Source organism: Diceros bicornis, chromosome 11 (assembly GCF_020826845.1).
Source record: "Diceros bicornis minor isolate mBicDic1 chromosome 11, mDicBic1.mat.cur, whole genome shotgun sequence".
NCBI classification, from domain to species: Eukaryota; Metazoa; Chordata; class Mammalia; order Perissodactyla; family Rhinocerotidae; genus Diceros; species Diceros bicornis.
Window position 1 is genome coordinate 71,331,091 of NC_080750.1, and position 25,432 is coordinate 71,356,522.

Below are 25,432 nucleotides of genomic sequence, written 5' to 3' on the forward strand. Positions count from 1 at the left end.
CAAACACACACACACACACAGGCGCGTGTGCACTGCAAACGGGCGGATGCTCACACACGTGCAAGCACCGCGGAGGGCAGCCCGGAGAGGAAATCCACCGACGGGAGCTGGCCCCCTAGGCGAGCCGCGCCCCTGAAGAGGATGAGGGCGGAGTCCCTTTGGCCGGGATGGGGTTACCAGGGTCTTGGTGTTCCCATACGCGTGTTTGTTTTGATCTTGCTGCTTTTCCGCTGTTCCCGCTGCTCTGACACGGGTCCCAAGAGCCCGCGTCCAGTGGCTCTCCACCCCTTGGTCATCCCTCTTCCCCTTCTCCCCCAAGCCTCTGGTGGGCACAGGGCCTGTTATAGAAAGTGAGGGTGCTTACTGAATGTTTACTGCTGATGGAAAGACTCTGGAGTACTTCTTAGCCGTTGGCTTGGTTCTGGGACCCCAAGCTCCAAACCAACCATATAGCAAATAGTTATTGGGCAATTTCAGATCCATTTCGGGAGTGATCAATTATAAATTATGAAAATATGAAAACGTTTACTGCATACCTACTGGGTGTAAGATTGGTGCCCTGAGGCCACCATGCACTTCAGAGTGTTTTCCAAGCACATCATTCAACCTTCAGAAGGAAGAAGGAAGAGAATGGAGGAAAGATGAAAGAATCTTTTCTTAAATTCCTACATCGTTGATGCTATTAGCTTGATCCTTCCTCAATTCAGTTAAAAGATGTTTCCAGTTGGGGTGAACCAGCTTGAAACAATATCACACGTGAAAAGCAGAACGAGATGTTTAGGCTGAGAAGAAGCTTAAGAGAGGGAGGCATGCTGGCTAGCTCCCAGTGTCTTCAGGGTGGTGTGAGGAAACAGACTGGCTGCACCGGCAGAAGTGGGACCATTGGGTGCCCACTTGGAAGCAAATCCAAGGTTTCCAAGGATGAGCTTTTACATGATTACAGGAATTCTGTACTCTGCCAATTGGGGGACACCTTTGTAAAGGCAATGATTGCACGGAGCAGGGAGCTGAACGAGATCACCTTGAAGACCCCTTCCAAGAGTCAGTGATTTTCCAGGACAGCTGAAGGGACAGGGTTGGGATGGGTAGCCCTGCCCACAGACGACAGCTGCAGAAAGGAGTGTAGGAGCTCTCGGACTTCCTGAGGGCAAAGTGCATTTTCCCTTCCCTAAAGCTTGGATACTTACTTACCCACCCCTAGGCACCATCTCCTTCCCTCCCTCAGGGACAAAATATGTGCCCATGTCCCTTGTCATCAGTTTTTTCCCACCTGTCAGGATCCTCACGACTAAGAAGGGCCACATCTTTTTCATGTTCTTCCTTGTTCTCCAAAGATGGTGAAGCTGAAGATCTCCCAGCTCCAGGAATCCTGGCCATACCCTCTCTCACCAGCAGCAAGCTTCTCTCATTCTCTAGGGCTCTGACCTGGACTCCAAGATAAATATTTAACGTAGAGGGTGCAGCTGAGCTGACAATGGTCTCAACTTCCTGTGTGTCACAAAGGGAGGTGGCAGCCATGGGCAAGGAGCTGGGGACTGGCTACCAGTTTCATCTCTATGGGAATAGGGAGTCCAGTAAACAGCTTGTAGGAGGAGGCGGGGTAGGCCTTGCTGGAGGAAACCTGAGCCTTTCTCCTGAGCTTCTTGGACTTCTGCCTGTCTACTTAGGCCCGGGCTCTGCTGTGCTTATCACCTTCTCTCTCAGGACAGAAACTGCTTTGCCCTGGCACCAGTGGAAATCGCCCTCCTTCCCAGAGTCTTAGGCTATGTGCTTGGACAAGAGCTGTAACAGGATCCCTCTATCATGTTTCCTCGTGCCCATCCAGCTTGACAGAAGAGAGGATGAGAGATTGGTGGGAGCATAGAACATAAGGAACCTTGACCGACTCCTCCTTTTCTGCCCATATTTAGGGAGAAGAATCCCTCCTCTTTGAAAAGTGGAAGATTAAAGGGCAAAAAGTACCAAAGTCCAGAGATTCAGCCAAGAAACAGGTGTCTGATTTCTCAGCTCCTCCCTCCAGTCTCAGTTCTACTTGCTGCTGGCCCGACCCCTAAGACAGCTGGCATGGTTTAGGGAGAGGCTGAGGATAGGGAAGGCTGTCCTAGGTGACCTGGCTGTTTCAACAACAGAGTAGATTCCTTTCACCCCAATCCACTATCTCCTCTGGCGTCTGCCTTATTATCTAACAGGGACCTCCCTCCCTGTGACTCTTCCACATCTCTGGGACTGCCTTTTGTCAGGGGGCTGCCTCTGTCTTCTTAGAGCCACTTGAGCCATGGTAAACAAAGTTACATAACTGCTCTGTTTTTTCCTAGCTATCTGATCCTACTCAGCAGGATGCCCCACACCCACCCTGCTCCTTGAGGCTGCCACCTTGTACACTATGGATTATCCCCCAGTGGCACCCATGTCAACAGAGGTCTGTCCACGCCCACCACCCTAAGGGATGATTAGCTGAGAGACTACCAATAGATGTTGTGGCTCTTCACACCAAGGGGAGAAGAGGGTGGCTGTTCATACAGGAATACAGGTCACTCTGAAAACCAACCTCTGTTACCAAGAGGAGGGATAAATGGAAAGAGCACTTAAGTAGTTTTTTTTTTGTAAGTGAGGAGGGTGAACAGAGAATTTAGTTTTATTTCTCAAATGAGAGAAAGGAAGCAACGGATCCCAGAAGACATAAGCCTGAATTCTTGTTTCTTGAGGAGTGTCTTTTTTTTTTTTTTTTTAATTTTTTGTTTATTGCAGTAACATTGGTTTATAACATTGCAAAAATTTCAGGTGTACATCATTGTACTTCTATTTCTGCATGGACTACATCATGTTCACCACCAAAATACTAATTACAACCCATCAAAGGAGTGTCTTTATCTAGTGCTGGGAGTCTGGCATTCGAATGTCACCCTCTGAGATCTACCCTGAGCAGCCAAGGGGGCTCCCTGGCTCTGTGCCTCAGTCCCCCGACATTAGACAAAAGAAGGGCATTTGCTATTGCTTCTCTCCTCCTCCCCAGGGATGAACTCCTGGTATATTCTTTAGTTAGTTTTTTATTTGTGCTCTCAGAAATGAGTTTTCTTCTTGCCAGGGGAACTGAGCAACCAGATCAGAATGGCTTAGCAAAGAAAGCAATGTCCCTTTCAAGGAGTTTAGACTTCTCTAGAGGGGAAGACCACAGTGACCCATAGGAAAGAATTGAAACCAAGTCACATCAGACACACCAGTGCAAATCTGGACTGTGTTTCATGCCCTGGGCTCCATCTCTTTCTCTGGGTCCTCTCCTGATTCCAGCTCCTGCTGATGTTGCCAGCCAAATTCCACTGATGGCCCTCGTCTATGCCAAACACTCATGGGAACAAGAGCAACAGAAGAGGAATACAAGTGACCCACTGTGGGGCTTGGAAGACCCTCCTAAGCTGACAGTGGCATGACCTGGTCCCTCTGGAATCCATATTTTTTGATATAGTCACTGTAAAGTAAGGGATCTCTGTGAGTCAAAAAATACCCAATACAGGTCAAGTATGGTCAGTGTCAGGGCCAGGCAGCCAGGGTGAATAAGTGGATCCCTATGGGAACAGAGGATGAGGCTTTCAGGCCTGCCTTGCACAAATATTTCCATAGCACACACACGATGTAACAGGCATCTACTTAGGGTTCTCAGAGTCAACTATATGCAAACCCCAAAGGCCATGAGAGCACTCAGCCTTTTGTCCAATTATCTATTCATCCTTCTTCAAGGATGCCTCTACACTGACGTCACATCGGCCACTGTTGTCTCTCTCCCTCCCTCCTTTTGTAGATGAGCACACAAGGACAATGTGCAGATGGGGTGTCTTTGAGAAGAACCAAGCTGGATGAACCTCTTTTAGTTCTCACGAAAGAAAGAGCAAGTGGCTGTCAGCTCTTTAGGAAGCAGATTTTACAAGAGAAGGATAACTAAGTGATGACCTCAGAGGGAAAACCCAACCGAGTTAACTCAGCCACAAACAAGGGCACACAGACCAGGAGCTGGAAAACTGGGTCTGCATCAACCTTCTTTCCTAGAGCAGGTAAATGGAGATAAGGAAGATGAGAGGGCTGATTTCTTGGCCAGTAGACACCGCAAGGTAGTGCTTTGGCCTCCAAACAAAGAATAACCTTGTCTTCCCACCTCCTTCAATTCTATGATGAACCTTCTCCTGAATTGCAGCAACGTTAAAAAGACTGCCTAATTTGCCATTAAGTTATTAATCCACTGTATCAAAATTAAATGGACTTTCTTTCTAAAACCTGAAAGTTATGATAAAAATTTAAACAAAAAGATCATGCAATTACATACAGCAGGCAAGAAAGCAGGGACTGGATCTAGATGTAGTAAGAGTTAAACATGAATTTGCATTTGAGTTCTTAATTTCCAGGCTTGTAAAAATTTTTTTCACAACTCTGGAAATAAAGGCCAATATAACCTCATTCTACTGAAGGTTTAGCTGAGGTATAAGGACACTGCTAAGTCAGGACGCTCTTGGAATAACAAAAATCCCAAAATGTATACTCAGCTCATTTGAAAGGAGAAATCTGGGCTCATCTTCCAGCCTGTAAACTGCACTGTGGCCCTTGATATGGCTGTCCTTACAGTCAAATTGCCATACTTAGGCCTGGCAGGGCCCAGACCTAGACTTTCCACCTCTACTGCCATAGCCCATAGCATTCCTTCACTGATACATTCTCCTCCCCAAGGACCCTGGGCACTTTCCCTATCCTTAATCCCCCACTTGACCAGAGGAGGTTATTTTTCCTTGTGAATCCACAGCACCTCATGATATTTCTACTTTTCAGAGGAATCAAAAGGCTGGTCTGACACTTCCTTTTCTTGGTAGTCCAACTCCACATTCCACTCCTCTCTGGCTTATTTGACTTCTCTCAAGATGCAATTCATCCATGTCTATTATTAAGATCCCATGCAGAGTTATTAAATTACTATAATAAAAATTATTTTTATCTTTTGTAAAGACTATATGTTTTCTGGGATGTCTTTCTTCCTTTCTTCAAGGCGCTGGGACTTGAGCATGAGTTAGTGGTGGGCAAAGTGCCAGGAAGGAGGCTGGGGCGAGGGAGTGGATTCTGAGTGGGAGAAATAGAAACACCACTGCAGCCAGCAAAGCCAGTTTAAAACTAAATGGCTGAAGAGGTGAAGGAAAGAGGTCCTTTTTATTCTGATGGGATTCCTTTCCTTGAGAGGGGAATTCCTTGCAATTATCAGAGACCAGACATCAAACGTCAGGCTTTCCCTTGACTTCTGGAATTATTAAATCAGTAAGAGCCAAATATAAGTGCCTCCACTAGGAAACAAAGGAAATAAAGACACAGGGAGCCAATAAAGTTATCATTTAATTTTAAGAGTGTTTTCTTCTTTTTTGTTTAAAGATGACTTCCAACTTACAGTAAGAAATTTTTAACATTAATTTCTTGTTCACAAAAAAGATGTATTAAATGATTTCTGCCAATAAATAACATTTCCACCATTTTCTTTAACATGATTGAAAGCATGAAAAAGCAAGTAATCTCTAAGCACAAGCAAATAATCAATCCATCGTTCAGAATAGCCTTAAAAAAATTACACAACCAGCTAGCCTCATATATCTGACCACCTCATTTAGGAAGCAAAATGAGATCCTTTCTTGGAAAATGCCTGCTGACCAAATAGCTATTGGTCACAGTGCACTGAGAAAGGAAAAGTGAGGCATTTATGATGGCATCTTCAAAAAGGTTCTTTGACAAACAAAAAACTTCTTTATTGCCTCAAATCAAAATCTACGGTAGGCCTCCTCCACATTACATGCACTTCACTTTAACATGCAAAAAAAAAAAAGTTATTTGGAGACAACTATGTCAAGGGAGTAAAGGGAATCTGGGCAAGAACTTACAGGAAGGCAGTGCGCATGGCCCTACTTTAGAGCTGCTCAGAGGGATGGTCCATGTCCATGTCCTCACTTCTTGATCTTAAGCCACCTAGACTTGTCATGAGGGTGTAGAAGAGAAGATGCATAACCCTGTCTCAGACAAAGGTGTTATTTAGCAAGTCTTGCCAAGGTAGCTGGGGCGTGAGGCCAAGGCCTCCTGGGAGGGAATATACTCTCCAGTATCATCTTCACCTTTGTGACTGCATAGATGAAGGCAGCTAACCCTGACCCCATTCACTCTGGCTGGCCAGACATAGGCAGGTCAGGTCACAAGTCTCAAAGCAATAAAGGTTCCCTCTTTCACACTCTGTCAAAGGCACAAAGCTCTATTGTTAACACAGTTCTCTGCTCCTCTCAAGATAAGACTAACAACCTTGTTTTCGACTACACAACTTTCTTCCTCTACACACATCTGCTCTTTCTTATGGCTTTCCCACAAGCGTTTGATCACAGCAGTGCTAAAGAGGGACTGTGGCGATACAATGCTTCAGAACTGTCTTCCAGGTAATCTAAACCCTCCTCCAGCTACTAGTGCGGCTCCCTAGGCTGCCCTCTGCTCCCTCCTACAGCAGACTTCAGAAAAGATGTGGACTGGGTGCCAGACGAGGTGGTTATAACCACAAACGATTTAGGAAATTGGAGCCTCATCCTCACAACTGGGGCTCTGGGTTCACCCTCCCTCTGAAATCTTTTCTGCTTGGGTAGAGAAATCTGAATAATGCTTTGAAAAAAACCTGGGTTCTACTGTTACTATAACAACTATAATAAGTATTGGGGATTCTAGAATGATATCTCAATAAGTCTTTATGGGTTCAAAAATAATTTTCAATACAAAAACTGAAGGGAAAAACCTAACAGATTAATACAAAGAAAAACTATGAATCAGTCAATCTGGGGCAAGCTCTTCCTAAACCATTTTAACTGACTGATCACCCAGATTGGTTAGGAGGAACTTAATTCTCAAGAGCTTCAGTTTTATATTTATAGATATAGTACAGTCAAAAATTCTGGAGATTAGCTACAATATTTACATAAAACAAGGGAGGGTAGAGGAACAGATTTCAGCTTTACTCATTCTGAAAGGCTAGAGAGACTCTTGAGTAATGACCATGAGCAGCAAGCCCAGCTGTATCTCATGTAGGCATGGTTTATAATATTTTTTTTTATAGAGAGCAGCTGCCTCAAACTTTGTGTTTTAAAATTACTCAGAAGAGGATCTAAGGGACAATGCCAAGGCTGAAATGCCCAAAGTTATCCAATTTTAGGAAATCCCACCCTTGCTCCTTAATGACATTAAATAATAATATTGCCAAGGGTTTTTCTTTCCCTGAGCAGTGTCAGGAAATCATACATAAGTTATCAGGATAAAAAGCAAATCTTTGCTATTGAGAGAAAACTTGCTTCATTGAACTGCAATTGTTCATTTAGGAACAGAAAAGACAATCTAATTATAGATAAAACGATATGAAAAATACTGGTATTCCTGGAGAGGCTGATTCTTCTATTCCTAGGCAAGAGCCAGATCAAGCCCATCCGAGTGCAATAAGCCGTTTTCAATTTGCTGGTCAGTAGCCAGTCACAAAAGGCCTGCATATCAGCAATGTCTATACCCATAACCAAAGTGTTACCTTGAGTTACCTGTTACTCAGTGTTTTAAAGAACATTGAGGCTGCTTTTGTTTTAGTATCCCTATACATACACATACACACACACACCCCCACCCCCACCCCTAGCTGATTGTTTTGCTTTTGCTCTAAATATTCAGAACACAGAGATTTAAAAAGGACATATGTTTTGAACTTGTGTTAGATGAGGTTTTAAATTTTTATTAAAAAAGAATCATCTGCTCAACTTGCAATTTCACATAGTGTGGATGTAAACAAAACTGGGAAAACCAGTCCTTGGGAAGTGTCATGTCATTTCTTTTCTTTTTTTTTTTTTTTTGTGAGGAAGATCAGCCCTGAGCTAACATCCATGCTAATCCTCTTCTTTTTTTTTGCCGAGGAAGACCAGCTCTGAGCTAACATCTATTGCCAATCCTCCTCCTCCTTTTTTTCCCCAAAGCCCCAGTAGATAGTTGTACGTCATAGTTGCACATCCTTCTAGTTGCTGTATGTGGGACATGGCCTCAGCATGGCCGGGAAAGCGGCGAGTCGGTGTGCGCCTGCGAACCGAACCCGTGCCGCCAGTAGCAGAGCGTGCGCACTTAACCGCTAAGCCACAGGGCCGGCCCGGAAGTGTCATTTCTAAAATGGTACTTCACAAGAGTTCACAAAGGAGCCCTCTGACATGTCTAGGGAACTGATGAAAGGGGCTTCCCCAACCCCCACCCCAGATGAGAAGTTGAAAAAAATAAGGTCCCTGTGGACCTTAAAGTGAAGGAGAGCAAGAAAAAAAGTATTTTCAGTATCTTTAGACCAAGCAGCAGGGAAGATTTAATAAAACAGAAGAGGCTTTGAAAACAGCAATACTGCAGAGCTCTGACAGCAATTACAATGTCTGAAATGACGGCCCTAGGCAGGAATAATAGTCCTACGCAAACCCAGGGCAGGCAACCAGCCATCTTAGGGGCTACTGTTTAGATTAAAACCTTCAAAAATATGTTAAAACCCTCCAACAATGTTTAAAGTGAGAACAAGTCCTGTTATTCCAGTATATTCCTAAGGTTCATGCCTTCTACACTGTCTTGAGTCACTGGTGCAAAGTGATTGATGGTCTCACTTTAAGAGGCTATCTGTACCATATAGACACACCACACAACTTTCTAAATTGTTGAAATACACATTCCAGCGTTCTACAGAACATAATACCTTTACCTTTAAAATTCAACAGAATTTTCAAACCTAACTTCCCTCAAGAAGTTGTTGCTCTATATTAAACTTACTCCGATTTTCTTGAATCATGACTTCTTACCTCTCTACTCTGGCTGATCCTTCATCAGCTCAAACGGTACCTGTAAAATACATCCTTTTGCCAAGTGTCTGTCAAAGAAACTTGCTTTATTCTACTACTTCTTTTTGAGAAGATAATGAAGACATAATTCCTGAATAATCATCCTTTTTACTAGTACAATATTATTTTTTGCTTATAAGGATTTGTAATAACTATTTCACTACTTGCCTGCTGATTGAAGCGTTTAAGAGTGGTTTCTGCTTGTGGATTGTGGCTATCAAATCTGTCATTGGACTGACTGACTGACTTTCACATTAGGTGAGACTTCCAAAACAGCCGTCTTTTCTATACTGGGATTGGAGGAGACAGGAATATGAGGATATCCAGGTGATGAATTCCCTCCTTGAGTACAAAGAAATGATGATCAGTAAAGACAGCTACTCAAGACTTTTTCTCCCTTCTTTCACAGGTATTACTCACAACCCAATAAGAGATCTTTTATCTCCTTCCCCAATATCCTTCCTATCTTGTTTATTAACAAGCAATACATGCCACCAGATTCCAATCCCCAAAATGCTTTTATTTCTGTCATAAACAAACTGAGAACTGTTAGCAAAAGGTATAGAAAAATAGAGATAGGTGGGCTAAGTCTTCATTATTCTAATGAAATTATGTTTCTTTGTTTTTTTTGGTGAGGAAGATTAGCCCTAAACTAACATCCATTGCCAATCCTCCTCTTTTTGCTGAGGAAAACTGGCCCTGGGCTAACATCCGTGCCCATCTTCCTCTACTTTATATGTGGGATGCCTGCCACAGCATGGCTTGATAAGTGGTGCATAGGTCTGCGCCCGGGACCTGACACCGCAAACCCCAGGCCGCCGAAGTGGAGCGTGTGAACTTAACCACTAGGACACTGGGCTGGCCCTGAAATTATGTTTTTTTGAAGAAGGTTTCTGACGTCCCTGAAGCTCCCAACATAAAGTACTACTGTCTGAGATAATTGCTTCAATGCTGGACTCCTACATCCCAAATGACATTAAGGAATTTCATAAATATGCACTTTGGTGTAGTATTGCCCAGACATGTACATTCATTGCAAAGACAACCAATGAGTATTATGGCACCTGCTACCAGGCTAAACCAAAATGCGAGCCTAAGGATTCCCAAAATTTCCTTCACTAGTTGGTCATGACTTGGAAAACTAAGGGAAAATTATTCAAACATTAGGTCTGAACATTTGTTTTTGTATTTCAAAATATGCTGACAGAGACTGACAGTTCAACCTAATGAGTACTGAAAGATGGAGAAATATCCCAGTAATTGATATAGAAGCTAGGAAATCCTCCCTCATCCAATGCCCTTTAGCAAGACTTCCAATTCACAAGGGGATCATTCCACCTTCATCAGTTTCCATTACCCCTGTTAGTTTCAAAATGCTGACATAGAAAAATAGGAGGATGATGGGGAGAAGAGATGCAATAGCTGATGAAATAACACAGAAAGGCATGGATGATGCTTACTGCCACAGGTTCTACAGAGGGCATTTATAAAATATTTACAAATGCAGCTTCCTTTGCAGTTGGGATAAATCACCTGGGGTTCAAAGATGAAAGCAAAAGGATCTGGCAACAGTTAAGAAACCTCCCAAGTTCTATGGGAAGTTTAAACCAATCATGTACATGGTTCAATGAACTAATTTTAAATAATTCTAAGAAAATCCCTCATTATTTTTTATTTTGCCTTACTGAATATGTTAAAAGGAACTGAGAGTCCAGAAGAAAGTAGGTTATTACGGAAAATATTCCCCTTGGCCCTTAAAATCACTGGGTTTGAGTTAGTCACTTAGAAGTTCTACTATAATCAAGTTTTCCATAAGAAGAGAAGTTTTAGCCACTGAAATTTGAGAGATCTTCTTCAATGGTACCCTGTAGAAAGGGAAAAAAAAAAAGAAAAGAAAAACCTCCTTGTATTCGAAAAGTTATTAGTCTGAAATAAAAGACATTGCTTTCCAAAAACAAGAGAAAAGGCTGGCTAGTTCAAGTCAGAAACCCAGGGTGGTGGTTTCCAAGGCCCTTTTATTAGGGGAAAGTCCCCTTTATAGCACAAGACTTCACATATGTGTCAGACAATCAGATCAATTCCTAAAAATTAGGAAAAAATGGGAAAAACAAAACAGATGCAATTTTTATATATATTAAACATAAATTAAAAGAATTTATAAAATGGTCACCTTTCTTACAGAATAAATGCAGAGTGTATTATGAATGCACCTCCAGGTTTAAGTTGTTTATGTTTGTTTTCCAATAATAAATAAATAAAATTGGTTAAGGTTTGGATCCACCTGCTGGGCCACAGGAGGACTCTGAGTCACTACTGGCTTTTCTTCCCTTGTCGCTCCTGTGCACAGCATTTGGTTGTACAGGGGTTACCAGTTTCACTGGCCCATCAGGGTACTGGCTGTCTTTTCGGGGTGGCATCCGCTCATTAATTCGGTCCAGACCTCGGGCTTCTTCAAAACTCCGGATCCTGTGCTGAAGCGAAAACCCCCTGATGGCTACAGAGAAACAGGAAAGGGAGGAGCTCAGTTTGACAGCAAAGTGACGAGCTTAAAGTTTCTTAGCACAAAGCAATCTCCTAGAGAGAACACAGAGGGGGGCTACGGAACACATGTCTGGGGAAGGGAAGGGGCAATGTGTGATCTGCATTAGCCTTATCTGAAGCTACTGCCTCTTTAAGGCCCAAAAGGCACCTGAAACTGAAAGTAATTCTCATAGAAGCTCAATACAGTTAATCACAGTAGAGTACACCTGACAAAAAGCTAGTATGTTCTTACTTAGCTCCCATACATTTGAGAAAGAGTTTCTTAGAGAAAAGGCAACACTAGAATCACAGAACAAGTTAAACAGAGTAGTTACTTTAGCACAAACATCACATTGACCACAAAAGAAGTAACAAAAGACCTAGTCCTTTTGTTTACAAGGACAGCTTTTTATCTTGCACAAGGAGGAGCTGAACATAAGTTAAAAGCCATCTACAAAACAGCTTCTAGATGTTTTCTTTCTGATTGAACTTTTGTATCATCAAGGAAAGGCATTCCCTTTTTTTTTTTTTCGCTGAGGAAGATTCGCTCTGCGCTAACATCTGTGCCAATCTTTCTCTATTTTGTATGTGGGTTGCTGCCACAGCATGGCCACCAGTTAGTGGTGTAGGTCTGTGCCTGGGAACCAAACTTGGGCCGCCAAAGCAGAGTGCACCGAACTTAACCACTAGGCCTCAGGGCTGGCCCCCATTCCCATTTTAAACCACCTTACCTAACAAAACAATTAAATTTATAATATAAGCTTATCAATTCCTACGGTTTTCATCTTGATTCATAGACAATTTGTTACTTAAAATTTGTTTTCATAGAAACAAAGATAATTTAGCTTGACTGCCTGAGGGCAACCTCAGAAATGAATCAAACTAAATTCCTGTCTACTTTTACGTCTACTCTTGATATCCTTTAGAATCACTGGATAAAGAGGCTGACCTGTTTGGATCTCTAGTGACCAAATGGATGTCTCTTGCATATGGAAGGGCTACAGGATTAAACCATTTGATCCCTTGTGACCAGTTGCTTAAGCTTCAACCATTGCATTAAAACTAACAGAGCCCAGAAAAGACTTGAGCTGTGGAGAGGGTCATTTAAATTAACACAAATACAGGACACAAAGGAAACCCTTTGTGAGCATGCTTAGAAATATCTATTCCTTTTGTCACTGTTACAGTTCTGGTGATGCAATAGTAAAAGATTTCAAATGTTACAAAGCTTTGTAAAACTAGTAGACAGACACATGATTACATCTATCACAGGAATATGGCCATACCTTCCCGGGCCTCTACCGCTTCTACTGTGGCTGTAAGAGGCAGGAGCAGTGGCATGCAAAAATGAAGACAGAAAAAGAGTGAGTAAACCAACAGCATTCCTGCCAGCACAGACATCCCAGGGTCCCACTTTTTCGCCTATTCCCATCCATAATAAAAGTTGACTAGTTAGAGAAGCGAGAGGATTATTGCGAAGAAACTAAATTGGGGAGAAATATGAGATGGGGAGAGTTTCTAATATTTTTAACATTTCAGGTGGCATGGGAACCTTTTAGCTAATGGCATCTATAGCTAAGGCAATGGGGTCAGTCAAGCTGACTATAAGAAACCAAGAGTTACGTTGCTTTCCTCCTTTTAAATAGACAGCTGCTAATTTATGTCTTGACATTCACATATCAAAATAACTTGTCGAGTCAAAGAATTTAAAACCACAACCATTCTTTAGCTTGAAATGGCTCAGATGGTATTAAATGAGCTGCTGCTGGGTCCTATTCAACAAAATTATTTAAAACTACTTCTTATTGCTCTTAAGCAACTTACGTGGGGTGCAACTACCCTTCTTAATTACTTAATAAAAAACAGTAGACTTTGAATAACAGATGGGCATTTGGAAGGAGAGAAAAATGAAGTTATAAGTGAAGGGTTTTTCTTTCCCAGGGGTGGAATACTAAGCTGGCAAAGGCATAAAACTATTCAATCCCAGATACAAATTCATGTACCATCTGGGATTAGAGATATAGCAGAGGCTGATATTCCCAACCCATATGGCTTCCATTCACTGTGCGAGAGAGCAGGCCAGTTACTAAGAAGGCCATCTTCTCCTTCATGATAGAAAAGGAAGCAACTTAAAAATTAGTACCAACCGGTAAACTTCCTTGCATCTTCTTTTAAAGACAATAACAGCCCTAATATACGAAAAGGTTACAGGTTGTAGCAAGAAAGATCCCATTAGGAGAAGAACGTTGTCAGTTCCTCCAATACCAATTTTTTAAAAGAAGGCAGGGAAGAATGATGAACAGTAATAGTTTGCCGTTCCTGAGGCTTTATATATCAACAATAGAGGAGAAACTGGAAGAACTGAAAGTTAACTTCCTAACGCACCATGAAAAATGGAAACTTGGAATCAACTTATCAAGTGCGTATATTTGCCAACCATATGTAGGCATGTGTTAAAGCAATGTCTACCCTCTCTAATCTCAAATAAAACAAATAAACCATCACAAGAAAATGACACTGCCTTCAAACAGTACATCACTGATGCAAGTGGGAGAACAAAGCATTGCCTGAAATTGTACACAGAGTGTTGGACTAGAGTTTAAAAGCTATGTGGTAAAATGGGTACTAGTATTACATTGTTTTGGGCCCTCCTAGAATTGCTTTTTCCATTGGGTATTAAGATATCAGCTTGCACTGAGGCTGATATCTTATTATAAGAAACAGACATATAAAACTGAGAAACTTTTCTTTACCGAAATATATTTTTCTTCACTGAAATATAATTCATATACCATAAAATTCACTTGTTTGAAGTGTACAATTCAATGATTTTAATATATTTAGAGTTGTGCAACCATCCCCACAATCTACGGTTAGAACATTTTCATCTTCCCAAAAAGAAACCCATTTTCCTTCCTTATCCCTTCCCCTTAACCCTAGAGTCAACTACTAATCTATTGTCTGTCTCTATAGATTTGCCTGTTCTGGACGTTTCCTATAAATGAAATCATACAATATGTGATTTTAGTGACTGGCTTCTTTCACTTAGCATAATGTTTTCAGGGTTTATTCACATTTAAGCATGTATCAGTACTTCATTCCCTGTTATGACTGAAGAATAGTCCATTGTATGGTCATACCACATTTTGTTTAACCACTCATCAGTTGATGGACATTTGGGTTGTTTCCATTTATTAGCTATTACAAAGAATGCTGCTACAAACATGCATGTACAAGTTTTTGCGTGTATATGCTTTCATTTGTCTGGGGTATATAACTAGGAGTGGGAACTGCTAGGTCACATGGTAACTGTACGTTTAATCATCAAAGGAACTGTGCCAGATTGGTTTCCCAAGTGCTGCAACACTTTACATCCCCACCAGCAGTGTAGGAGGGTGCCAATTTCTCCACATTCTCACCAACACTTGTTATCATGTCTTTTTGATCACAGCCATCCTAGTGGGTGTAAAGTGGCATCTCACTGTGGTTTTGATTTGTATTTCCTTAATGTCTATGATGTCAAACATCTTTTCACATGCTTATGGGCCATTTGTGTGTCTTTGGAAAAATGTCTATGCAAATTTTTTACCCGCTTTTTAATTCGGTTGTCTTTTTATGATTCAGATATGAGTTCTTTATATTTTCTAGATACCAGTCTCTTATCAGATATATGATTTATAAATATTTTCACCCATTCTGTGGGTTGTCTTTTCACTTTCTTGATGGTTCCATTTGCAGCACAAAAATTTTTAATTCTGATGTAGTTCAATTTATAACTGAATTGTTTTGTATCTCATGGTCTTTGTGAATCTTGTTCAGTTCTTGGCTTTCCTCTTTATTTTAGCTACTAGGAAGCATGGAGTCAAGTTTACGGCTGAATGTTAGCTTTTTTTTGTTTTGTTTTCCTTTGCACTCCAATTTCCAAGCATATTTATTTTACTTCACTGTGTTGAATGTATACTGTAACTTACTCAAATACCTCTTGGAACAAGATCGGGCATAAATGAATGTATGCTATAAAGCCATATCGGATATTGTTGGTTGAAAGTTCTCCATGTAAAGTTAAATGAACAATAAGAGGTCTTTTTTGGCTAATGCTCCAGTTTGCCAATGAACCTGTGGAGCTGAGACTTTGATGGGAAAACGAAAAAATAAGCTCCTATCAATCAATAAGAGTGAATAAGAAGCTCTAAAAAGTTGGCTCCAACTTTAGTTTTGTTCTTCTTACGCATTCCTAAAGATTTCTATCAATTTTGGAAGTATCAATAAACAATCCTATATTGATTAATAACATTCATATTCAAATTAGGAACAAAGAGAAATTGGATATATTTGGAACTGAGAACAAAAGGTAGACCAAGGATTATAAACAAAACTTCAAATGATACATCCATAAAATTCTCTTTGTTACTCATACCAGATTTGCAGGTTTGCTCTTTCAAGGTCTAGAAAAATCTGGTTCAGATTAAACAAACAACTGTGGATCAGCAAATTTTCAAAACTTTTCAAGTAAGGATGCTTCAGGACATTCCCTTTCTTCTTTACCCATGTTAATTCCTAGTAACTCTAAATTGTCTTGTCAGAGCTGCTGTCAGAATATCTCATAAGACTAATTACCAAACAAAGGAATGGTGTAAAAGTATTTTGCTTACAAGAAACTGCACATTTATTTGAGAGAAGAAAATTCAGTCTGAAATAGTTTATTGATCCTTTCTATGAAACTACAGAAATTAATTATATACTTCCAAGGAGAAAATGTTCATTCTTCTTTCTAAATAGCTAAACTCTAATATTCCAGTATTCAATTTGAAAGAGAAGGAGGAATTGAATCCTATAAAAAGAAAGGGGAAAGAAAAGGGCTTTTTCCTGTTAATCAACAGCAATGGAATTTCCACAAAAAGCAAAGGATTCCTGTAAGTGGCAAGATGACAAGGAAAAAGAAAAACTTAAGTAGAAACAACTCAATAAAACAAGGGGGCAAAAAAAGCAGTGAAACTCTAGTTTAAGCTGTTAGTTGCTTTACCTCTGGTTTTCATGCCTGTAATTAGTTATCCAATGATGTGATCTCAGGTCTCTTCCCCTTGCCTGACCAGATCTATGTTTATTCTAACAAACATCAACCTTTTCATTCCAGGGTTCCATAAAACCCTCTCCTTAGAAGTCAGAGCCCATATAATTTTTAGAACTGACACTCTGGTCGAAGAGGTGACTGTGGCACTGCAGTAGGATATGGCTTGCAGGCAAAGAGGCAGATTCCCTCTCTGATTGAGAAACTCTAACCAAAAAAAATTAAGGTATAAAACATACACAAGTGAGACGTATCATGTGCACAAATCTGAAGTGTACAGCTCAATACATTTTTATATATGTACACACTTGTGTAACGACCACCCAGATAGTGATACAGAACATTCCCACTACTCCAGAAGTCCCCTGTGCCCCTTCTGGGTCAATATTCTCCCACCAGAGGAAGTGCCATTCTGACTTCTATTACCATTGATTAGCCTGCCTGTTCTCGAACATCATATAAATCACACAGCCTGTGTTCTTTTGTATCTAGCTTTTTTAGTTTACCATAATGTCTGTGAGATTCAATCATGTTTTTGCATGTATTCAGTTATTTTTTTATTGCTGACTAATATTCTATGGTACAAATATAACACAATTTATTTATCTATTCTACTATCAATGATATTTGGGTTGTTTCCCGTTGGGGCTAAGGTGAACAATCTTACGCCCATCCTTTGATGGATATATGCACTAATTTCTCTTGGATATATACCAGGTGTGGAACTCTTAGGCTATAGGGTAAACATGTTTTGCTTTACTGCCCAACAGTTTTCCAAAGTGGCTGAATCAATTTATATAAGTCCATCAGCAATGTATCTAGTTCTAGTTCTCCACGAATTCACCAACACTTGGTATTGTCAGACTTTTTAATTTTAGCCATTCTAGTGAGTATGTAGTGGTATCTCACTGTGGTTTTAATATCCATTTTCCAGATGAGTAACTATATTAAGCATCTTTTCATATACTTATTGGCCATTTTGATACCCTCTTTTGTGAAGTGCCTGTGAAAATCTTTTTACCATTTTTTAAAAAATTGGTTGTTTGTGTTTTTCTTATTGAGCTGTAGTTCTTTATATATTCTGAATACAAGTCCTTTGTCAGACATAAGTATTGCAAAAAGCTTCTCCCAGTTTACGGCTTGCCTTTTCCCTCTCTTAATCATGTACTTTTGTGAATAGAAACTCTTAATTTAATAAAATTTATTCATTTTTTATTTTAAGGTTAGTACTTTTTGTGTCCTATTTAAGGACTCTTTATCTATCCCAATGCCTATTCTGCATACTTTCTTCTGGGAGTTCTACTATTTCACCTTTTATATTTAAGTTATAATTCATTCCAAATTAATTTTTGTCTAAGGAGAGAAGGGTCAAGATTCATTTTTCCCCCAGATGGATATCCAATTGGTCCAGTATCATTTATTGAAAGAAGCCCCAATTTTTAATTTTACATTGACTGCCAGGTAATAGGAGCACACATCCCATGAAAGGAGCATTTCTCATACTCACCTGTCTCAATAGTCTGCTTTCCTCCTGAGAGGACACCCAGAGGAAGTGTACCTGTAGGAGTCAGGCCCTTGAGAGTCAGCACACTCTCACTCTCTTCCCTGCAAAAGAAGATCAAAGCTCTGGGTTAATGCCAGGGTGTCTACCACTCAGCAATGCAAACACACTTGAAGGAAGTTCAGAAGAGATACACACAGATGGAGGACAGGTTCTCCTTCTCTCTACCCCTTCCCTGACCCAAAATTTTCTGTAAATATTCCAATTTTAAACAATCAGTCAGGTCTTGCTTTTCAATTAGAGGTACTTAATAGCCAGGTGCCATCCTAATATTTCCCCTATATTATCCCATCGAATCCTCCTAATAACTGTGTGAGGCAGGTCCTGTTATTATCTCTTTTACAGACAAGGAAAATGAGGCATAAGATCACACAGCTAAGAAGAGGTAGAGCAAGGATGTGAACACAGGCAGTCTGGCTCCAAAATCCACATCACACCACCACGTTCACTGCATCTAAGCTTGTACCAAGCGAGTTTGCCAGGACGTTCTAGTCACTTTAACGTGCAGGTCTGATTCAATCCACACACAACCCGAACACCTACAGTTCTAATAACAAGTTCCAATTCTAAAGAACTGTTCTGAAATCAACTTCTAATTTTCTCTCAAAATGCTTTCATCCCACACTGTAATGACAGACTTATCCTTACCGAAGAATTGAAAAGACCCGTGCCATCTTCCCAATGGCTCTGATTTTATTCTTGATGATCTCCTTTCGAACTGTAGTGCCTCCTTAGAGAATACAAAGAACAAGTGAGTTAAAGGAATGTGTTAACAGGTTAGTTTTAAAAAATGAAGGATAAAGTGTCTTTCTAAGTTAAAGGGTAGTTTTAAAAAAAGAAATCAAGGCCTAAGTTTGCTTAAACACAAATCTCTGGAAGTTCTAAGAAGCAAAAGAAAAAATAACCCAGAAGAGAAAAAAAATAAGATGAAGTAAAAAAAAGGAGGGACCACAAAAAAGACAGTCTAGGCAAATCTATGAGAGGGAGGAACTTATCTGGGGTTCTGAAATGTAGAACACGGTGAAGGATGAAATACACACATATAAACAAAGACTGTTGCTACAGCAAAGATCTCTTGTGAGAATCCTATAAGCCACCTTAGGATGCAGGGTTTGACCTGCCAAATGACAACTGCTGATTCAAGCAGTTGTCTTCTGCATGTAAACACAACACACAGCTGGCTCACCTGAACTTCATGAGGGCTGCTTTCATTCTATAATCCTCACTTACTCACAAATTGGTGAGTTATTTCCTACCACAGACAACTGTGCAGTACAAATTACGATGATGGGTAAGATATTTTATAAAGCAACGTCAAAAAAGTTAATGTAAGACTTTATGGTCTTTTCTCATCTAAGATTCAGGGAACAGCTCACATACGAGAAGCCAAGGTCCAGGCATGCACCAGATGACCACATTCAAAAGTCTAAAAAAGAAATATGGCCTCTCCTTTCTCACCCCTCCAGCTTTCAGTATCCTACAGGATCATAAGCAGGTCCACAGAAAACATATACATTAAAACAGAAAGGGAGGATGGAGGGCCTGTCTGAAATTATTCAACTAAAAAAGTCTAATAGACTGCGTGGGACAGAGAGGGAGTATTAAGCTCTTAGCACATGTTAGTGGTATACCTTTCTGATAGCTTGAAATGTAGTGATCTTCAGGGAGAAGAGACACCAAGAAACAAGGAGATGAAGAAAGAAATATGAGAAGAAGAATTTAAGTATACATGGAAGAGAGAAAAAAAATCCAAGTGAAATGCGATGAGAGAAGCAGGCTATTATCCTTATCAGCTCAGAAGAGACATCCTTGGTATCATGACAGAATGTTAAATTACAGATCTCTTGTCAGTTTTTCCATTTCTTAAAAGTTTATAGTTTTACATTAATTCACATCTATTATTATCTAACATGTTCTACCCCCACAAATCATGAAAATAAAATTAGACAAAGAAAACAATATTTGTGGAACAAATGATGCTGAAAACAAGGAACAAAAAACAAAGGACAGAACCATGAGCTTACAAATCTCTTAGTAAGAGTATTATGTTTTTGTTTAATGGATTCAATATCTTCCCCTGTCTTTCTGGAGATATTATAGTTTTTCCTTTTTTAAGATTGTATTTTCTTCAGAATCTCAAGTTCATTCAAGGTGCTTTTTGCTGTTTTTGTTGCTGTCTCTCTTAGAAACTTTCCTGAAGTGTCTGGTAATCCTTGGTGTCTGCTCATGACTAAGCGCGAGGGACCAAAAAGTTTTCAGAGTTGGCGGATGGACTGTTGACTTGGAGCTTTACGTGGAGTGATCAGGGTGGGCCGTTGTGAGGTAATTCTCTGTATCAGTATTGAGTGTGTATAAGGCCACTTAATTCATCTGTTTTACAATGTATTGATGCCTTCAATTGTATCCCTGGTTCAAAAATTCTTTGGTTTACAGTTTATTTAGAGATTAGCCTCCAGATCTGAAGAGGAGGCAGTTGCCTAGTAGCAACTAGGTCTTTAACCGCCATTCCAACAGTTTTCACCTAGAACTAAAATAAGTTCAGTGCCCATCTCCCTCCTCCCCCAACCCACAGTCCCCAACTCTAGCAACTAGTTCTACCAATTTCTTTGCTTTTTGAGGATTCCATGCTGGAACTCAGCATTCCCCATTACCAAGTTGGGCTTTAGCTTTCTTGAATCAGCTAAGTCAGTAAACTAATTCATCTGTTTTCCAGCTTCCAAAAATTCCTACAAAAATCTCTGCCTTTTTTATTGTGAAGTATGATAAACATACAGAAAAGTACGCAAAACAAATGTGTAACTCAATGATGTATTAAAAAGCAAGTGGCCATATAACTACCAGTCAGGTCAATAAATGGCACCTTCCCAGCACCTCAGATGTCCCCCTTGGGCCCTCCTAATAATTAATTCCTCTCTTCCCAAAGTATCATTTTTTTGACTTTTATTGAAATCACTTTCTTGCTGTTCTCTATAGTTTTACCATCATGTGTATCCACTAGCACTGCAGTTTTTATTGTTTTTAAACTTTATGTAATTGGAACAATCAAATATGTATTTTTATGTCTGGCCTCTATGGCTCAACATTATGTTTGTAAGAGTCATCCATGTTTTCCCTGTTACTGTAGTTCACTGTCATTATTGTATACAATTCCACTATATGAATACACAACCATTTATTTATCCTTTTTACTTTCAGTGGTCATTTGGGCTGATTCAAATTTTTGGCTATTTTGAATTAGGCTGCTATGAATATTCCTGTGCATTTCTCTTTGCTGCACATATTTCTGTATATATGTTCAAATTGGGATAACAGTTTGGCATTATCTACTAAAGTGAATGTACCAATTTATAGTTTAGTATATGAGCATTCCTGTTGCTACACATCCTGGCCAACACTTGGTATTACGCATCTTTAATTTTAGCCAATCTAGTGGGTGTGTAGAATCATCCACTGTGGTTTGAATTTGTATTTTTATGATTACAAATGTGGTTGAATATTTTCATATTGGCCATTCGGATATCCCCTTTTGTGAAGTGCTTGTTCAAGTCTCATCTTATTGATCTGTAGTTCTTTATATATTCTGCAGGTGAGCCCTCTGTTGGTTGTGTTGCAAATATCCTCTACCACTCCATAACTTGTCTTTTTACGCTCTTAATAGAGTCTTCTGATAAACACAAGTTCTTACTTTTAAGGTAGTCCAATTTATTAATAGGTTCCTGTATGGTTAGTGTTTTTTATGTTCTGTTTAAGAAATTTTCCTCTAGCCCAAGGTCATGAGATATTCTCTATTATAAATTTCTAGAAGCTTTATTGTTTTGCCTTTCATATTTGAATGTATTAATCCATCTGGAATTTCTCAAATAGATATCCCCAAACTATGAAAATATACCATCATGGGGCCGGCCCGGTGGCATAGCGGTTGAGTGTGCGTGCTCCGCTTTGGCAGCCCAGGGTTTGCAGGTTCGGTTCCCGGGCGCACACTGACGCACCACTTGTAAAGCCATGCTGTGGTGACGTCCCATATAAAGTAGAGGAAGATGGGCATGGATGTTAGCCCAGGGCTAATCTTCCTCAGCAAAAAAGAGAAGGATTGCCATCGGATGTTAGCTCAGGGGCTAATCTTACACACACACACACACACACACACACACACACACACACACACACACACAAACATCATTTTCCTACTACTCTGCAATACTACCTCTGGTGTAAATCAAGTGTCCATGTATTTGTTCTGGACTATTTCTGGATTCTCTATTCTGTTTCTTTTTTTTGTTTGTTTTTGTGAGGAAGATCGGCCCTGAGCTAACATCTGCCAATCCTCCTCTTTTTGCTGAGGAAGACTGGCCCTGGGCTAACATCCATGCCCATCTTCCTCCACTTTATATGGGATGCTGCCACAGCATGGCTTGCCAAGCAGTGCGTCGGTGCGCACCTGGGATCCAAACCAGCGAACCCTAGGCTGCTGCAGGGGAGCACGCGCACTTAACTGCTTGCGCCACCGGGCCGGCCCCTCTATTCTGTTTCAATGCTTGTCTGTCCTTGCACTAATAATTCTAATTACTTTAGCTTTATAGGAATCATTGGATAAAGAGGCTGACCTGTTTGGATCTCTAGTGACCCAATGGATGTCTCTTGCATATGGAAGATTACTTTAGCTTTATAGTAAGTCTTGATATCCTATAGAACAAGTCCTCTCACCTTATTCTTCTTCAAGAGTTAAGCTATTTCCATATGAATTTTAGAATGTATCCTTATCATTTCCATATAAATCTTAGAATCAAATTGTGTTAATATTTGACTTTGTTTGCATCCATAGATCAATTTGGGAATAATTTATAGCTTTAAAATACTGAGTCTTCCAATAATCCATGAACATGATATTTCTATTTATTTAGATCTCCTTTAATTTCTCTAATAATGTTTTGTTTTTGTTTTTGTTTTTGTTTTGTGAGGAAGATAGGCCCTGAGCTAACATCTGCCAATCCTCCTTTTTTATTTTTGCTGAGGAAGACTGGCCCTGGGCTAACATCCATGCCCATCCTCCTCCACTTTATATGGGACGCCACCACAGCATGGCTTGACAAGTGGTGCGGCGGCGCACGCCGGGATCTGAACCGGTGAACCCCACGCCGCCACCGGCCCCTCTAATAATGTTTTCTAGTCTGTTGCTTAGAGGTATCACACAGCATTTGTTAGATATATTGTTAGGGATGATATTGTAAATGGCATCTTTCTAAAAATTTCATTTTGTTTGTTGCCGGTAAATAGAAATACAACTAGTTTTTACTAATTGACTTTGTATCCAGTAGCTCTGCTACATGCACTTATTGATTCTAATTATTAATCTATAGACTCTTTAAAATTTCCTCTTTACACAATCATATCCTCTATAAATAATGATAGTTTTGTTTCTTCCTTTCCAATCTTTATACCTTGTATTTCTTTTTCCTTCCTTATTGTATTGGATACCACTCCTAATACAATATTGTATAGAGTTATTGACAGCCAGCATCCTTGTCTGTTCCCAGTTACTGAGGAAAGCTTTCAACATTTCACCATATGATGTTTGCTATAGGATTTTATAGATATGTTTGTCAGATTAAAGAATTCCTTTCTAAACCTAGTTTAAGAGATCTATTATAAATGAAAGATGAATCTTACCTGTTTCTATATCCACTGAGACAATGATTTTTCTTTTTTTCCTGTCAATGCAGTGAATTATAGTGATTGATTTTTTAAATAAAATTTTTATTTTAGAATAGTTTTAGATATACAGAAAAGTTGTAAAGATAGTATAGAGAGTTCGCACATACTCCTCACCTGGTTTCCATTATTATCAGAATCTTTCATTAGTATATACTGACCAATTTTGAATGTTAAATCTTCTAACATTTCTGGAATAAGTCAACTTGGTTGGGAGGCATAATTTTTTTTTTTTTTGTGAGGAAGATCAGCCCTGAGCTAACATCCATGCCACTCCTCCTCTCTTTGCTGAGGAAGACTGGCCCTGAGCTAACATCCGTGCCCATCTTCCTCCAGTTTATGTGGGGTACCGCCACAGCATGGCCTGACAAGCAATGTGTCTGTGCGCGCCCGGGATCCGAACCCAGGCCGCCAGCAGCAGAGCATGAACACTTAACTGCTACACCACGGGGCCAGCCCCAGGAGGCATAATTTTTTAATGTATATGCTAGTTTCAATATGCCAATGTTTTGTTTAGGATTATTGTATCTATATTAATGTCTTTGTCCCGTTTTAGTATCATAGTTATACCGGCCTCATTAAATGAGTTGGGGAACACTTCTTTTTTATCTCAGGAAGAATTTGTATAATATTGATGTTGTTTCTTTCTTAAATGTTTGGTAAATTTGGTGGTGAAGTTACTGCGCCTGGCATTTTCTTCATAGAAAGATCTTAAATAACAGATCCTATTTCTTGGTAGGCATGTGATTATTAAGATTTTCTACATTGTGACAGTTTGGGTAAGTTATATTTTTCTAGGAATCTCTCCATTTCATTTAAGTTTTTTTTTTTTTAATTTTTTTTATTTATTTAATTTTTTTCCCCCAAAGCCCCCGTAGATAGTTGTATATCATAGCTGCACATCCTTCTAGTTGCTGTATGTGGGACACGGCCTCAGCATGGCCGGAGAAGTGGTGTATCGGTGCGCGCCCAGGATCTGAACCTGGGCTGCCAGCAGCGGAGCGCGTGCACTTAACTGCCAAGCCACGGGGCCAGCCCCTCATTTAAGTTTTTAAATTTACTGGTATAAATTTTATTCTTGTTATTTTCTTAATGTCTATAGAATCTGTAGTGATGTCTCTTTTTGTAGTACAGTCATGCGCCACATAAGAATGTTTTGGTCAATGGCAGATCGCATATATGACAGTGGTCCCAGAAAATTAGTACTATATAGCCTAGGTGTGTAGTAGGCTATACCATCTAGGTGTGTGTAAGTACAATCTATGATGTTCACACAATGACAAAATTACCTAACAACGCATTTCTCAGAAGGTATCCCCGTCATTAAGCAATGCATGACTGTACTGGCATTGGTTTTTTTGTTTTTTTTTAATTGTGAAATTTTTGTTGTACATTATTGTTTGTCAGTCACCATATAAATGCATCCCTCCATCCCTTGTGCCCACCCCGCACTCCCCTTGCCCCTGGTAACCACCAAACAGTTCTATCTGACCATGTGTTGGTTTATCTTCCACATATGAGTGAAATCATGCAGTGTTTGTCTTCCTCTGTCTGGCTTATTTCACTTAACATAATACCCTCCAGGTCCATCCATGTTGTTGCAAATGGGATGATTTTGTCTTTTTTTATGGCTGAGTAGTATTCCATGGTATATACATACCACATCTTCTTTATTCAATCATCAGT

At 40.0% G+C, this 25,432-nt stretch overlaps 1 protein-coding gene across 2 annotated transcripts in view; it reads right to left on the reverse strand.

Annotated features, from left to right (window-relative positions):
* Positions 1-7,861: 7,861 nt before the first annotated feature.
* Positions 7,862-25,432, reverse strand: part of PPP3CC (protein phosphatase 3 catalytic subunit gamma) — a 102,201-nt gene continuing 84,630 nt past the window's right edge. The window contains exons 11-14 of one of the 2 annotated variants that reach the window (XM_058550545.1): positions 18,686-18,767; positions 17,984-18,081; positions 12,695-12,724; positions 7,862-11,382 (exon numbers count right to left, since the gene is read on the reverse strand). In XM_058550545.1, coding sequence (XP_058406528.1) covers positions 11,153-11,382; positions 12,695-12,724; positions 17,984-18,081; positions 18,686-18,767 — 440 coding nt within the window. In that variant the 3' untranslated portion in view covers positions 7,862-11,152. The remainder of the gene's footprint in view (positions 11,383-12,694; positions 12,725-17,983; positions 18,082-18,685; positions 18,768-25,432) is intronic. The other variant, XM_058550546.1, reaches the window with a different exon arrangement.